Genomic DNA, 18,099 nt, shown 5'->3' with positions numbered 1-18,099 from the left:
TCTGTTCCCTGAAATACGGGAACGAGTACTGCGTTCCCTGCTGTGCTAAAAGGCTGAACGACTCAGTCGTCACTTCAGTCAAAGTAACCTGAATGCCTGTTGGGAAGCGGCCGCTTATATAGCCAGAGGCCCCACCCATTCTGGCAGGGAACTGATGGGCTTCACTGCCATAGGTTTGTGCAGCACCGCTGCCGAGCCATTGGTTCGTTTCTATACACTGCACGAACCGATGGATGTGCAGTTTCACTGCGTGATTGAATAAGGCTTCAGTTCAGGAGAAAAAATAAGTTTTTCACCATAGCATCTTAGAAGACGCAGTACTCATTCCCGTATTTCAGGGAACCGAGGTTACGTTAGTAACCGAGTACATTTTAATGCATTATAATATTTAATTATTTGTGGGTTATAGCTTTTAAGATTATGATATTTATAATACACAATGAACACAATGCATCCACTTAATTTACAATGGATTATATTCCCCATAATTATAATGTATTGTAAGTCTCATATCTTGCCATTGTTAACTTGTTACTTTACTTAAAGCAGACAAAGACCACTTATAAATAACAACAACAACAAAAAACGACAATAACAATAATAGTAAAAATAATATTTTTTCTTAAACAGCCATAAAATCAGATTTCTGATCAGATTAATGTGTTATATGGCACATTTGATTTTAACTATATTTATTGTAATATCAGTAAGATAGTTAGATACTGTGCAGTTCTTAAATAAATAATGTCAAGATAAGAGACTTACAATCCATTATAAAAATGGGCTTCATAGAAAGTGTTACTGAAGTTACTTTTAAAACACAGTAAAATGTTAGTACTGGTGCATTTATAACACTTGTAGTTCTCTTCTCTTGGTTCTTTTGGTCAGAACCAAAAAAATAAAATGTTACATTTATGCTTAGCATTTACAATGCCATTTTTAACATTGAATCTGAAGATACAAAACAAAAGGTATAAGGGTAAGGTCACAAATGCCAGCTTCTTTGGTGTATATATTTTATTTTGGAGCTTATCGAAAATTCAAAACAATGTTCTGTGCTCCGCTAAATGTGCTCATTGTGTGTGTACATATGGTGGTATTTTTTTTACCAGCTGAGAACTCTCACTAACTCATCATTACTCTTTTATGACCACAGAAATCTCACTGTTTATGGAAATATCCAGTTTATTTTATAGCATGTTGGGTAAAGCTTGTCTGAGGGAGCAAAAGCAACTTAGTCAAGGCCAGTAGCTTCCATGACTAAATTAATATGGCCAATGTGTACCTCATAATAAAACATTTATTTTTTTTTAAATTTTTAATGTGTGTGTGTTCTTGTAATATTGTGTTTTTGTGCGAGTGTTGTTTTGGTGTTTACACATGTTCTTCAAGATCTTGTTGGCTGCGTTGTGGCGGGCAGTGGTGGTGGATTTGGAGGCCACAGTCAGAGGATAAATCAAAGCCTTTAAGAATGAAAACACAAATCATGAATATCAAAGTGCTGCTAACGAAGGAAACAAAGGTTATGGTTCATGCACACTACAACTCTGGACACACCTAGTCATTCTTTGTCATGACTAGTCATCACATTTTAAAAATAATAGTGAAGTCATCAAAACTATGAAATATCACAAATGATAGTATGAGTGTAACCTTGAAGGTTACACATTTCAAACCAATGTTTTAAAGGGTTAGTCCACCCAAAAATTAAAATTACGCTGCGTTTTACTCACCCCCGAGGCATTCTAGGTGTATATGACTTTCATCTTTCAGACGAATCCAGTTGGAGTAGTATTAAAAATGGTCTTTCAAAAAAAAAAAACTTTCAAGCTCTATCATTGCAGTCAGCGGGTGTTGCATTGCTTCAGTCCAAAAGAAGTGAAATAAAAAGCCCCCATCCATAGAAAAAATAACAAAGGCCTCCTGTAGCGAATTGATGCATTTTGTAAGAAAAATATCCATATTTAAAACGTAATAATCACTTGAATCTAGCTTGAACTCGCTGTTGTAAACGAAGCAGTTCCGGGGGAATCATCGAATCTGCGCATGCGCCGCTCAGGAGTGAGGCAAGCGGAAATGCAGCAGAGAGATCATGTTGGCGTTTGGTGATTAGTTAGGAGCGCGGAGAGAGGATTTGTAAAGAGGTATGTAGTTGGATTTTGATATAAGCCAAGAGGAGACTGTTTTTCCTTTGCTAAAGTAAGGAAACTTTGCTTCCTTTGCTCCTGTTTACAAATGTTGGTTTTCACGAGATTCACCGGTGCATGCACAGAGCTGACCTCATACGTCATGCTCCCAGAACTGCTTCTGTGTACAACTGTTGGTGCAAGCTAGATTCAAGTGATTATTATGTTTTGAATATGGATATTTTTCTTACAAAAACGCATCGATTCGCTTTAGGAGGCCTTTGTTCATCCCCCGGAGCCGTGTGAGACTATTTTTTTTTGGATGGCCGCTTTTTATTTAACTTCCTTTGGACTGAAGCAATACAATACCCGCTGACTGCGATGATAGAGCTTGAAAGATCAAAGACAATTTTTAATATAACTCCGACTGGATTCGTCTGAAAGAAGAAAGTCATACACACCTAGGACACTTTGGAGTGAGTAAAACACAGCTTATTTTTCATTTTTGGGTGAACTAACCCTTTAAGGAATTACATTTGAAGTTATATTCTTCAGACCCTGGTTTGGACCCACAAGCTATGGGTGAGTTTAGGGGAAACAAAGAACAGTTATTTCTAATTAATGGAAGGTTACAAACAGCTTCTTCTCCCTCTACAAATATTTTCAGGGAGGAATGGAAGCGGGAGCGAGAGGGAAGTGGTATCTCTGAGGAGGTCTGGCAGAGTGGTTTGAAAGATATTGATAAACAATCTATCAATACAATATTATGCCTCATTCACTTTGAGGCCATACATAAATAACACTTCTCAAAAAAGAAACTGCATAGATAGATTTCTTTTTCACCAATGTTTTTCCCTCTTTATGTTAAGTGGAAATCAGATTATGCTAATCTATCTCATAGTTTCATTTTCTGCCCTAAAATACAAGGATTCTGGTCTGAGGTGCTTTCCGTAATTTAAAAATGGAACCAGACCCAGTGTTCCTTATACCTTGACACTCTGATTTTACATACTTTGAACAAAGCTCAACATTAATTTCTCAAATTTGGTTTAACAGCCAAGAAGCTGTTCTCACTGCTTTTATCCAAAGCGACTTACAATGCAAACAGGCTATCCATTTTTTTTTTTTACCTAACATGTTTTCCCTGGGAATCGAAGAGGGGAAGTGGAGGTTTTTTTTTTTGTTTTTTTTTTACATCTGTTTTATTATTAATTTTTATGTTCAGTTTGTTTATTCAAATTGTGCATATAAGAACAATGTAAATATAAGACAGATTTTCCCCCAAGTGGGCTCGCCCTTAGTCTCTTGAATCAGCTTCAGAGCTGATTTTTTTTCTGGCAGACCAAGAGGACAGATCTCAGGTCCAGCTTTTCTTTGGGCTGCTGAGAAAGTGTTGAGCACCAGTCATAGTGATGTAGCATGCTATGCGACCTGATCACTTTATCTGCCAATTGATAGCTTTTAGTCATGTGACTGGCTCAAAGACCTGGAGGGCAAAAACATCCATAGAACTGCAGCGCAAGCCTAATAATTTTCCATCTGTTTCACAGGCGCAAATATTTAGATCACCTCTCAAAAGAATAAAACAAAGGTATGTGAACAAAGTGCAAGTTTTGGCCATTTGCAATCCATATTAAGCACCCGCTGCATTATTTCAATTATTAAACTGTGCGACAAATGATGTAAAAACACTTAAAGTGCCTTAATATATTTAAACTGTAATTTTAAGAGATCAACTTCAGTAATCACTATATTAATGATGTAAACTATATTAATGATATATAGTTTACATAGGCAAGCAGATGAGGTCAGAATATGAACGCAATCCGCTTAATGGTTCAGTGTTTTCCTTATAATGGTTTTCTATGGGAAACTGTTTAACGTGAAACTTTGCACATTGTTTATATTCTGGGTTCATATGCTTGCTTGTACAATAAATTTATCATTAATAAAGGTTTTTACTGAATTTCACCTTTTATTATCTACACAATTTCACCTTTTAATATCTACATTACTACTTAATGCAAACTGCTTAAAAAATAACTGGCGCGTTCAGTGGAGCAAAGCTTAGATATGCCCTCCAGGTGGGCGCTCCTATGAGTGTGTGACGTCACGTGAAAAATATCAATAGAATTGGCATGATTGCATTTGTGCTTCACACACCATCACATCAAAGGCATTCCTCAGTCAGTTCCAGAAGCAGCACTGAATTCCAACAAAAGGGAACCACTTCTAACAGACTAAGATCTTGATTTTCATCATTTTTTTTTTAAATTAAGAACATGAGAGATGATAAAATTGCCTTTATTATGGAGATGGGACTTTCTATTTGCATTTATTACTCTACACAACTGTTTCTTCTATTTTTCTTTTTTTATTGATATTTTTATTAATACATGGTGATCATTACTATTTTTACATATACCTGGGGGTGGTAGCGGCCAATGTCAGTGAGTAGCTGATGAATAAGACGTCCCACCAGTGCACGTGGGGTATCGATCCGTGCTATTAGTTGAGGAATCACCTGATTGAAAGGAAGAAGTTAATACATGCTTGTACAGTTTATGGCGATACCATATTTTTCTTCAGAATAAAAAAGTGTTAACATCCTTAAATCAACATACATTTGTTTAGGAAGCTTAAATGTGTAAGATAATAAGACTTCATGAATCTACAGATCTAACTAAATCAAATCCGGTAAAACCACATGTGAAATTTTTCCCAATCTGCTGCCAGTGGAAACAGATTTCAAATATTTAACTTGTGACTATTTCAGGTGGAATCAAGACCCTGCTTATGTATAGACAGCTGGAAATGGTCTTACCTGTAACCATGTGTCTATCTTAATGGTCTTAATACCCTCGACTAGAGCTTCATTCACCTCGGGCCAGTGGCCCATAATCAAAACCATAAGGTCAGGGACTCTAAATGTAAAAGGAACAAATACACGATCATAACCAATGTAAAACTATTTGATGAACTGCATGTGAATCCAGTATATTTCAATTGTTTTTTTGTTTGCATGGTGCTGTACAGAAGAGGATTGCAAAAAAAAAAATAAAAAATTAACAAGCATTAATTATAGCATGTGTGGACACAGCATCTCATATCCTCATCATTCATTCAACATTCATGCAGGCAGTTATTAAACCACTTATCAAGAAACCACAACTTCTACCATGTTGGTTAATTTTGCACCCATCTCAAATTGTCCATTTCTGTCTGAAGTTTTCTAGAAAAAGCTGTGTCTGCTTAGCTGACCTATTTTTGCTGATAAAAGGCATTTATGAAGAGAGTCAGGATTTCATAAAAGGACATACACTATTCTTTTCAGAGTGACAAATGACTTTTGTGCCCCAAGGCTCTATTTTGCTTGTCCATAAATCTTCTAGGACATTTTTTAGGAAACATAGAATTATCTTTTATAGTTGTTGCAATTGTTTATGCAAGTACAGTATGGAGTACCACAAGGCTCAGTACTAGGATTGTTGCTTTTCACGCTTTACATGTTACCCTTGGGAGATATCATCAAGAAACATGGTGTTAGCCTTCACTGTTATGCTGATGATACTCAGCTCTATATTTATTTGTGGCCCGATGAAACATATCAATTCTTCACTGTTATGCTGATGATACTCAGCTCTATATTTATTTGTGGCCCGATGAAACATATCAATTGGACCAAAAACCTCTGCATGTAATAACCTAAAACACTGTCTAACACTTGATGGCTGCACTGTTAATTCTTTGTCATTAGTTAGGAACCTAGGCGTGCTATTTGATAGCAATCTTTCCTTTGAAAACCATGTTTCTAGCATTTGTAAGACTGCATTTTTCCATCTTAAAAATATCTAAATTCTGACCTATGTTCTCAATGTCAAATGCAGAAACGTTTAATTCATGCATTCATGACCTCAAGGTTAGATTATTGTAATGCTTTACTGGGGTGGGTGCTCTGATTGCTTAAAGGGGTCATGACATGAGAACACCAAATTTACCTAGATCTTCTGACATGGGTTAGGTCTTTGTATGCTTAATACATCCTACAAGTTTCATAACTTAAAATGTACCCATCATCAATAAAAAGCATTTATGTAATAACCCCCAGAAAAATTGAACATTTTGGATCAGAGGGACAAGGTGACAACCCCAAGAAACTGACAGTTAAAGTCAGAGTAGGGGTGAGCGATATGACCCAAAATCTTATATCACGATATGAATAATATTATATCACGATAACGAATATATATATCACAATACAGTTTCTTTCTTTTAAAAAGTTTTTTATGATATTAAAATCTTTGATATCATATAATTTTTATAATCCTTATCACCAATGTCAATATCAAACTAATACAAGCCTAAAAGAGACAAAAAACAAACAAACAAAGAAAAAAAAAATACTCGAGCTCACTGAGGATAAATAAACAGTCAGTGATGAAATAAGGATATGAAACTAATTTTAATCATTGCCCAGCACTAATATTAATAAATTATCATTATTTTTTTAATTTCTTCTTATTAAAGTTACAAAAGTGATTTAGTCAAGAGCAGTGAGAGATTTTCTCTCATTGTTGTTTGATTAATATGATTGGCAGACAGGACCAACATTGGACAGCTTCCCCTTTCAGACGGGAGTCCGGATCCAATGTACTGTTACATATGCATTTTCTTTTTCAGCTGTTTACTTTAAATTTAGACCTAAATCACTGTTTTATGGGGATACTTGCAAAGACAGGAATTCTGATGCATATAAGTGTGTTTTATGTAATTGTTCAAGCCAAATAAAGCCAATAAAGCAGCTCGTTTTGTCCTGGCTGGTCATTCTCCACCTAGTTCCGTCTCCCCTTAACGCCCAGTGGTGATGTGTAAAGATCGCAGTCATCCAAATGACTAAAAAGTATTACTGTAAACAATGTATTTTGCAACACCACGAAACACACGGCAGAGCACAATACGAAACGATAGACTTCATTTCATCAATTCGATATATAGAGTCATATCGCACAGCCCCAATTCAGAGGATGAGAAATAGGGTGGAAAAAGGTCATAAATCACTACATTTTGAATGTTTTTTGTCCAAAAAACTTAATGTTATAATTACACCTAAGGGAACATAATAAAATAATAATAATAATAATAATAATAATAATAATAATAATAATAATAATAATGATGATAATAATAATAATAATAATAATAAAAACATGTCATTACCCCTTTAATAAACAAACTTCAGCTTGTCCAAAATGTGGCAGCTACAGTTCTTACTAGAACCAGGAAGTATGACCATATTAGCCCACTTCTGTCAACACTGCACTGGCTCCTATTGAATATCAAATACATTTTAAAATCTTTCTAATTACTTATTATAAAGCCCTGAATAGTTAGCTCCTCAATACTTGAGCGATCTCATATTGCATTATAGTCCTCAGGGCTCCAAACTGCGACTAAATATTAAATTGCGAGTGAAGTTTTTGCTGAGGTCACCGCTGGCGACTAGGCCTATTTACATGTTTTAACTTAAAAATTTGCATGTAATGCCTTTTTTTCCTGAAAGTTTTGCAATCGCATCATTTGCTATGTTCACATATTAAACTGAGACGGAGCGCATCCAAGTTTTAGTGTAAAAAAAAGAGTTTTTAAACTCTGCCATGCAGCAGTGCTGACACACACTTGATAAACGCAGCTCAGTCGTGCAGTGCGAGAGAGATCGACATGACGGAGACGTGTGAAAAGAAAGAGCAGAAAAGCAGCATCTATTTCAAGCACAACTTGAACAAACTACAATAGGTAAAGCTGTCAGCTGTGTGGATACTGGCAATATCGTTAACAATTCTCATTTATATTCATTAATAATACGGTTTCTTCTTAACAAGTCTATGCTGTGTTCTGTTAATGCGTGAACTTTATTATTTGAAGTGCACTTGCCGTCCAGTAATTGCAAAAAGCTTTGAGCTTTGTTACTTTGTAATAAAAAAGTATCAGCTTTAAAATGATTCAAAATTCATAACGAAATACAAACAATAAATACAGTTTTGGCGCTCTTTAATGTTTAAGGTGAGATCGCTTTGTCGCCTCAGTTCAAGCGGCAAGTGAACCCATTTAATCTTTCTCTTTACTACTATAGTACATAATGAACATGAATTAACATCAAAATGTAGGCTATTTTATAAGAGAGCCTACAGTACAACTTACTGAAATGTACAACTTCAACGGATATCCCCTGCTCAGGGAGTAGGGAGCAATGAACAAGGAAATGAAGGGATCATATCAATCGGAACGCAGTTCATGCACGTAGCTCTCTTCTAACAAGCTGGTTATATGAATCAGGTGTGTTAACTAAGACAGACATGCAAAATATGCAGAGCAGGGGCGCGCGATGACTGGGATTGGGAACCGCTGGCCTAGATTACTTGGTGCTCTCTTACCTTAGTGTGTCCTGTAAGTTATTTCCACGTGAGAGTGAGATAGATCTGAAAAATCCCTGCACTGCAGGCACTGTGTACAGAAGGAGAGTCTTGGACAAGTCCTGCAACATAGAAAACATAGAATTATTCTTTAAACATTACATGACTGTAAAAATAATTTCATACATAAGTCCACATTATCTCTTTCGCATGCACTTTTAAGCATGTTGTCTGTGTCAACTTCATGTTTTATTTACTTCAAGATTTTTGGGACTGAATGTCATTGCATTTGCGGTTTATTTGCCCAAATGTCTGTTAAACAACATTATTTAGCTTTCCGTGCAATTCTGGGTTTTAAACTGTTAAGAGAACCTTGTTAACAGAAACAATCTGCAGATCTGTTCATATGGGAGAGTAAACATATTGAAAGATCAAAGATGCTAACTCCATTTTATTGTTGGCCAAATTTAAACCTGTTTACTTGTTTTAGAAAATTGTTTACAAGTTGTTTGGAATTGCATTAAATGCGAATGCTGGTAAAGCTTCACACACAAGCTTCCAATAATACTTCAGTGTTGATGGCTGGCTTTGGTTTGTTTCTCACCTCATTGACTTTCTTCTGTCCAGGGGAGGGTACAGGGCTGTGCTCTGTGCTGTCGGCCTCACTGTCACTGTTACTGGCTTCGCTGTTGGCACTTGCACCGCTTGCGTGTCGTAGTTTCTTCTTCTCATCACGGCCCTGGTTCTGGTGCTTGTAGTGAAGCACAGCCTCAAAGTTCATTACTGCCCAAGCATGCCAGGCCTGCAGAGGCAATATGCTTTATCTTATTTTTGATAACACTGAAAACATCAGATTTAAAAACACAGCTTTAATGGAAATAAACTGTCACCTGCATAGAAACAACTGCATGATAAATAACATGAATGCTCGACCATGACTAAGAAAAATCTTTTCTCAAGAAGAATTTAAAATGAAAGATTTTCAAATTTTCAAAACAATTCCAGCTAAAAGCTCCTAATTAAATACATGCATCAGTGAATCTAACAAATTCTAAAGAACATAAGCAAAAAATAAATAAATAAATTAATAAAAAATTTGCTTCTTTGCCCAATTTACACAGAGCATGTTTTTGCTTTGAAAAGCATGAGATGCAGGCAGTGAATGGTTGTAATTTGTGAGACATGAACGCAATATTCAAACATGTCTGTCTAGCGCATTTCATTCTGTGTGAGCAGTAGTGATGCGCGGGTCGTCTCATAACCTGTGGACCCAGCAGGTCGGGTTGGGGCGGGTAAAGAAATTGCCACTTTATTTGCGGGGCGGGTCATTAAAAACAAAATTAAAAAATCCATGTATGTTGCGTGCAATTCCCTATAGCCTATATTAAATGTTTGGAATATATATTTTCATATTTTATCAGGTTCTTTGATAAGGTTAAAATACAAAGGTATACGTAGCAACGTAACTTGCGTGATGTCCCCGATGTGTGGATCCTCTCATAGCCCGCGGACCCCGCTGGTTGGGGCGGGGCGGGTAAAGAAATTTTACTTATTTGCAGGGCGGGCTGTGGCGGGTCAAATAATTTCATAAAAGTGGGACCCGCGGGTTGGAAAAAAATCCGACCCGCGCATCACTAGTGAGCAGCACCCCCCAAACATGTTTGAAATTAACAAATTTTTACTGAAAAAGTAATTATAATCATTCAGTCATCATTTAAGTGATGCTGGTCAAACCCCGAATAAAAAGTTTTGTTTCTGTAGAATTTCCTTTGCATTTTCTTGGCTGCATCTTATTGCTGAAACCGTGACCCACAAAAAAAAAAAGAAAACATACAAAGGAAATGTTGGGATCTCATTGTGTAGGTGAGGGTACAAAAGTATTTCCAAAACATTAGATTTTTCATAGTCATAGATGTGCCATGATATACCGTCAATGCTATCATCAAGTGGAGACAATGCGGTACAAAAATGACATTTCAAATTATTAGGGAATGTGTCAAGTGTTGAAGTTAAAAAATACAAGTGAAATTGTGATTGTGAATGAGAATGGAATGAGATTAATATTATTGTTGATGGGGGTGTATGAATCTCTGGCAAGCACTGGTCACGATCGTAAGTCCCGTCCCCCTTAGTTACTGTTGCTAACTTGGACAAACAAACGCAGTTGGTACTGTCTTTCAATGACAGCAGTCAGTGTGAAAACCTTGTCCCAAGATGTTTTTGATAAATGAAAAAACAAATAAATAAATAAATTAATTAATAAATTAAAATGCTGAAGTTGCGTTGGTCTCGTACTCTATCGTATAGCTTCTCATCGTGCTTAGACCTTTGACCTGTTGTGATAAACAGTAAAGTGTGTTCAAGCGCTAGCAAAAGAGTGTGTGAGAGAAGCAGTCAATCAGTGGAAGTTATAAGCAGATCATAAGTGTATTTATTTCTTGTCTGATTAGTGTTCAGCGCAGTTGTCGTTGCTAGGAAACGCTTGTTTGTTTACTGTGTTGAGACGTGCTGAAATTGCATTTGGACTCGCACTCTATCGCATACCTTGTCAGTGTCGTGGACTTGCTTAGACCTTTGTTGTGATAAGCAGTAAAGTGTGCTCAGCTGAATCCAATTTCCGTTTTGTCCGAAGGGTATTGAAAAGGTTAGTATATCCCCGCATACTGTTAAGCCCTCCTCGTGGGGAGATTGAAGTGTGTAAAGACCATCGACTCTACCGTGCGACTCCACCAGGTAGGGACACCGGGGGAAGGGATATAAATATCGCTTTTGATTCATCCTTTTACCTACTAATTGTTTCACTTCTGTTTCAGTTTTTATAACCAATTCTTACTATGTGTTTCCAGATTCCTACTATCACTACAACTCGCAAACCACTTTTTCACTTTTTGTAAGCGGCGCAATCCTAACAACCTGCACACTTTGCCTATGTCTGCTAATACACTACTTTCTTTTTCTATTGGTCTCTGGAATTGCCAGTCCGCTGTAAACAAAGACGATTTCATTACTTCTATTATTAGTCATTCAAAGCTAAATCTCATGGCCCTGACAGAGACCTGGATCAAACCACCTGCAACACTCTCCAATAATTTCTCATTTTCCCACTACCCCCATTTGACTGGAAGAGGTGGAGGTACTGGTCTGCTTATCTCTAATGACTGGAAATGTAATTTTTTACCATCTTTGGGTATCAACAGCTCCTTTGAATCTCATTCAGTTATTTTTATATATATATATATATATATATATAGAGTTGTTTATCGACCCCCAGGACCACTAGGTAACTTCTTGGATGAATAGATGTGCTGCTCTCAACCTTTCCTGAGGATGGTACTCCTCTAGTTATGCTTGGAGACTTCAACATCCACCTAGATAAACCTCAGGCTGCAGACTTCCACACTCTGCCTGCCTCTTTTGATTTCAACCGAGTGTCCACTACTGCTACTCACAAATCAGGCAACCAACTGGACCTTATTTACACACGACACTGCTCCACTGATCATGTACTGGTTACTCCACTGCGCATCTCAGATCACTTCCTCCTCACTCTTAACCTCAACATGGTTCCTGACACAACACATACCCCTTTAACTGTCATTCTTTCGATGTAACCTACGCTCACTCTCACCCTCACGACTATCTGCTATGGTTTCATCTTCGCTTCCATCCCCAAAACTGTTAGCATCAAAAGATAAATCGTTTTGCTACTGATACTTTGTGCTCCCACTCTTACATCTTGTTTAGACACTGTCTGCCCCTTGTCTTCCAGGCCAGCCCATACCACCCCTTCTGACCCTTGTTTATCCGATGTTCTCTGTGAACATCATTCTAAGCTCAGGGCTGCTGAAAGGGTGTGGCATAAATCCAAAAATCCTACTGACCTTAATGTGTATCAGTCACTCCTCTCTTCCTTCTCTGCTAATTTCTCCACTGCAAAAAGGACATACTACTATAACAAAATTAACAAATTCGTCTAACTCTTGCATGCTCTTTAAAATATTTTCCTCACTCCTTTTTCCTCCTCCTCTCCCACTCCTGCATCTACTCTAATAGCTGACGACTTTGCCACGTTTTTCAATCATAAAATTAAAAACATCAGTTTCCCTTCTTCCTTAATTGCAAAAACACATGAACGAGCTCTGTTCAACCAAGTCTCTGCATTTCTCACACAGAACAACCTCCTTGACAGCAACCAGTGTGGTTTCAGAAATGGACATTCAACCGAGACTCTCAGTTGTTGAACCCCAAGACTGGCAAAAGCGGATTTCCAAATCCTTTATAGTTTTCTTGTTGTTTTTGTCTGCTGCTTTTGACATGGTTAACCACCAGATCCTCCTGTCAACCCTATTGGCAAAGAGCATCTCAGGAACCACACTCCAGTGGTTTGAGTCTTATCTATCAGAAAGGTCCTTCAAAGTATCTTGGAGAGGTGAGGTGTCCAAGTCGCAACATCTAACTACTGGGGTGCCTCAGGGCTCAGTTCTTGGAACACTTCTCTTCTCTGTCTACATTTGGCATGATAAGGTTCTGTCATTCAGAAACATGGCTTTTCATACCCTCTGCTATTCTGATGATCCTCAACTCTAGACTCTCATTCCATACTGATGATCCAACGATAGCTGCTCACATCTCAGCTTGTCCAACAGACATTTCTTGCTGGATGAAGGACCATCACCTTCAACTCAACCTTGCCAAGACAGAACTGCTTGTGGTTCCAGCAAACCCATCGTTTCATCACAATTTCACCATCCATTTTGGCATATCAGCTATAACTCCTTCAATAACAGCCAGAAAACCTTGGAGTTATGATTTGATGATCAGCTGACTTTCTCAGACCACATTGCTAAAACTGTCCAGTCCTGCAGATTTGTTTTATTCAACATCAAAAAGATCAGGCCCTTTCTTTCGGAACATGCTTCACAACTCCTTGTTCAAGCTCTTGTTCTGTCCAGGCTGGACTATTGCATAAAATTCAAGGCATTGATGTTTGCCTACAAAACCACCACTGGACTCTGCACCCCTTTACCTGAATTCATTACTTCAGACTTATGTGCCCTCTAGAACCATCCCAAAGAAGCACAAAATCACTTTTACAGACTTTTAAATTTAATGACCCCTCCTGGTGGAATGACCTGCCCAACTCAATCCGATCAGCTGAGTCCTTAGCCTCGTCAAGAATCGGCTAAAAACACATTTCTTCCATCTTTATTTGACCCTCTAACTCTTGCACTCTCTATTCTAATACTATTCTTAAAAAAAAAGAAAAGAAAAAAAAAAACTAACACTAGCTTTCTAATATTTTTGTATTCTATCGGTTTTTCTTTTAATTTATTACACAATTAACAAAAGCAAAAAAGACTTCTAACACTAGGTTCCTCTATTCTTTTTCTATTCAATCTGTTTTCTTTTTATTTATTATGTCATTTAAAAAACCCTTGCTACGTGTACTGCATTACGCTAACTGAGACATGGTTATAGCACTTTTATATCATTGTTCTTTTGTTGATTTTGATTGCTTTCATTGTCCTCATTTGTAAGTCGCTTTGGATAAAAGCGTCTGCTAATTGACTAAATGTAAATTATTGTAAATAAATTTTTGACACGGAAGTACCATAATTTAAGTGGGACTTAAATATGACATGGAGGTGCATATAAAATATTTCAAAATAAATAATGTAAAAATACAGATCACAATGCAAAGAGAAGTCTCATGTTATGGTCGTTACGATCACAATGACAACACTGTCAAAGAAAGATTAAATAAATTTACATTTAGACAGTTTAATATGGAGAGGCACTGAAATGTAGACCTTTGTTTATGTATTTTTGACTTGACTTTACACTGTACATGACGTGAGAACAGTTCGTTATTTAGGCTTGTAATAGCATTAACTCACTAACTTTAACGTTAGTATAAGCCAGGGATATAACAAGATGACATTAACGTTCTGCTTGAGCAGATGGAAATTGTAACTTAATGAGAGTATGGCAACCAGAAAATGATCGTTTTCGTCTTCATTGGGATTGGGGTTAAATGTTTAGGGACATTTTTTGCTGATTTGTTTGGGTTTAAGAAATGTAATGAAATACATTCTGTTGCCTATCCTCTCGGGATACCTAGAATCAGTGTTTTCAAGTACCCCAGGCACCTCGGTTTTCCATTTTTGTAGCATAAAAACCATCAAACCGATGAAAGCTTCGGATTTTCCAATGTTCCTCTATGGCGCTGAAACCTAAAGCTGTCCGAGTTCTGCTCCCTGTGCAACTGATACTCGACTGCCATTGGCTCATCTGCGTTCGAGGGGAGGGACTTACTGATAGGTCAATTGCAGCATATGACAACAATCTCTTGTTTTCTTCATTTGTCACTGGTACAATAGTCAAGATAGGGAGAAATTTCATCAACCTCAAAACATAAATCATGTCAACAAAGGAATTGCTTTAGAAGAAGAAAATTTTGTAAAAGCCCAGTATAATGCCTTGCCAGATTAACAATTGGATTATGGGTCGTAATAACCACTTACTGATTATTCACACTGTAACATCAAAGGAAAGGACCAAAACATGGGACTTTGAGCAGTCTATAGCATCTGCACCTAACTTCAGTGTTGTATCCCGCTGCTGACATTAGCCATAACAATAGTGACAACTGCCACAACATCAAAGGGATGCCATGTGGATGGGTGGCCATGCGAGACAACACAGGCATCGAGATGACTAAACTTATCCTATAAAATATCCTATAAAAAGGACTTATCTCCACTTAATTCCAAAAGCAAACTATTTTAAAATGAACTTACATATCCCCAGGGTATTATTTTGTATTATATATTATTTTGTATATTGTTTTATGCATGGCCTATTATCAAACCTATTCTGTATCAGGTTTCATATCTAAATAATCATCTCTTAATGTCCTGAATATTGGTGTCTTCATCTTCATAACTTGCATTATGCTCCTGTTACCATAATTACATTTAATCACAAAATCATACAAATCTGCCAGCCCAATAAATATCTGATTACAACTAATTATAATTAAATATATAAATTCCCATTTAAACGAATTTGCATTTTGAGCTAGAGCTCTTTGGCAAGGGAAAAAAAAATGAAAAATCGAGAAGTTGATAGACTCTAACACAAAAAGATTAAATTTAAGATCTTTGTTAAAAATAATTATAATAATAATATATATATATATATATATATATAATATATATATATATATATATATATATATATATATATATATTGCATAATAATAATAATAATAATAATAATAATAATAATATTTTTATATGTTACATTTTTAAACATGGACTATTCCTGTAAGTTGTTTATCTTTTATTAAAAAATATACATTTTGCTGCAAAACTGCATCCATATTATTGCACTACTGTATATCACACACCCAACTGTATAAATCATGTTTATTTTGAATTGTTTTCCTTGAATCATGTTTATGTTTCGCACAAGGCAATTATATGACTTGCTTGATTAAATGAAGAAAATTACTTTGCTTTGACTTCATAATTAATGACTCGAGAATTGACTCAGACTTGAACTGCACGACTCTACAATTACTTAATTATAACAATTACTTAAAATAGGAAAAGAAGCGCTTGGTTACCACAGGTTGGTGGTAGTAAAAGTTTTTCAATAGGGATGCATGAATGTTGAAGGTGTTAGGGAGTTGTGCTTTATCAATGCTGTCATGAATTCACTGTGTAATGTAATACAAAAACCTGAAACAGAAGATTCTACTGTCTGCTCAGTTGTTGAGCATTTTTTCACAAATCAGAAATTGAACTACATGTTGAACAATACATGTCTCTTCAGCTCAATTGCTCAAAAAACACTGATTTAAGTAGAAATGAAACATAGTTTATACTTCTGTTGCTCAGGGATGTATTATGGTTGATCTTGCTTTGGTTTTGTTTTCACTGGTCAAGCAAAAACAGACTTGCAATGTCATTAAAATATAAGTTGCTCAGTAACTGCTTATTTATTAACTGTTGTATGAAAGCAAAAATTACACTCGCATATCAATAACATGTTGCTTTTAATATGAATAGAATATGATATCATTCACTTTTAATTGTATCTTTTTCTAAATTGTTTTAAGTGTTTCCTAAAATTTCTAAAAATCCTAAAACTGTACTTCCAATTTAAAAGTGATCTGTATTTCGGTATGGTCTCAAACTGTATTATTTAACATTTGAAGCATTTACGCATCATGATATCATAAACATCTAAAGAACATCAATGAGAAAGAGATTTTGGGGTGACAGTGTGTACATATTGATGATAGGTTTAATGATATTCACCCATATACATTTAAAGCTTGGGAAGTTAACATACCTTGTACCAGTTGCGATCGTGCTCTGTTGAGTGACTGTAATACTGTAACACTTTAGGGATGGTACTTTCATTGATACCCTGAAGGCTGAGCTGCCACTCCCCCAGCTTTAGAAAACACCTGCACAGAGGAGAAACACGGAAGAAAAATTTAATAAGGCCCTTAATAAGGCCATTTTCGACAAGCTCTGTAGCACACAGCATTTCAATTAGTCATTAAAATTCATTCGCATGAAGATCTTATCAACTTCCATCATGAAATTCTTAAACGTTAAACATTCTTAAAGATCTTTAAAGGGGTCATATGATGCGATTTCAAGTTTTCCTTTCTCTTTGGAGTGTTAAAAGCTGTTTGTGCATAGATAAGATCCCTAAAGTTGCAAAGACTAAAGTCTCAAACACAAAGAGATATTCTTTATAAAAATTAAGACTCGTCCACGCCCTCCTAAAACACCTCGTTTAAACATGCCCCCACATATCTACATCACTATATGGGAAGATTTGCATTACACCGCCCAAATGTTTATGCAAAGAAAGAAGGCATAACTTTGATTCTCGCTGTAGTACTGTTGCTGCCGCTGCCATGTAGTGGAGATGCTGTGTTTCGTTGTGAAAGCGAAAATACTTTGTTTGGCCTTCCAAAAGAGGACACAACTAAAAGACCAGTGGTTAAGATGTATTTTACAAAACGGTTCCAGAACAGATCAAACCAAATATTCAGATGTGTGCAACACATTTTACGGAGGACGAGGACTGTTTCCTGGGAGAGTAGCCTACAAATCTGTTCTGACAAATAATGCTGACTTAGAGCCTGTAAGTATGTTTTCATATTTAAATAATTTGCCACTGATGATTCAAATGCAAGTTTTGAGCAGTGTAGAGCAGCACTTGTTCTTAGTCGTTTCTCCGATCACAAATAAAGACATGTTTTTATGTTTACATGGCGCGATAGGTAACGCAACATGTAAAAAGACAGTATAAGTCATTATAATCAGTAATTATGTCCCCACTGGATGCTACAAATGCCTCGTTTGTAACAGGTTTTATTGGTTTTTGTCTCATCACACGGCATCACAGTATGGTGAGGGGCGTAACATTACCGCCACAAGCTTGAGGTATTCGGCCAATCACAACACACTGGATAGCTGGATAATCAGCATGTACCATGCTTTTCAGAACGATGAGCTTCCTTAAAAAATCGGCAT

General features: G+C 36.5%; 1 protein-coding gene across 1 annotated transcript in view; it reads right to left on the bottom strand.

Moving 5' to 3' along the window:
• LOC109094977 (mechanistic target of rapamycin kinase) overlaps positions 1–18,099 on the bottom strand; it is a 170,037-nt gene that overhangs the window by 41,532 nt on the left and 110,406 nt on the right. Inside the window, 7 exon segments of the mRNA XM_042761448.1 lie at positions 930–951; positions 1,381–1,463; positions 4,552–4,650; positions 4,951–5,050; positions 8,558–8,658; positions 9,141–9,338; positions 16,898–17,015. Of these exon segments, the coding sequence (XP_042617382.1) occupies positions 930–951; positions 1,381–1,463; positions 4,552–4,650; positions 4,951–5,050; positions 8,558–8,658; positions 9,141–9,338; positions 16,898–17,015 (721 nt within the window).

Source organism: Cyprinus carpio, chromosome A8 (assembly GCF_018340385.1).
Source record: "Cyprinus carpio isolate SPL01 chromosome A8, ASM1834038v1, whole genome shotgun sequence".
Lineage (NCBI taxonomy): Eukaryota > Metazoa > Chordata > Actinopteri > Cypriniformes > Cyprinidae > Cyprinus > Cyprinus carpio.
Note: the sequence above shows the minus strand (reverse complement) of the source record. Positions and strands in the feature narration are given on the sequence as shown.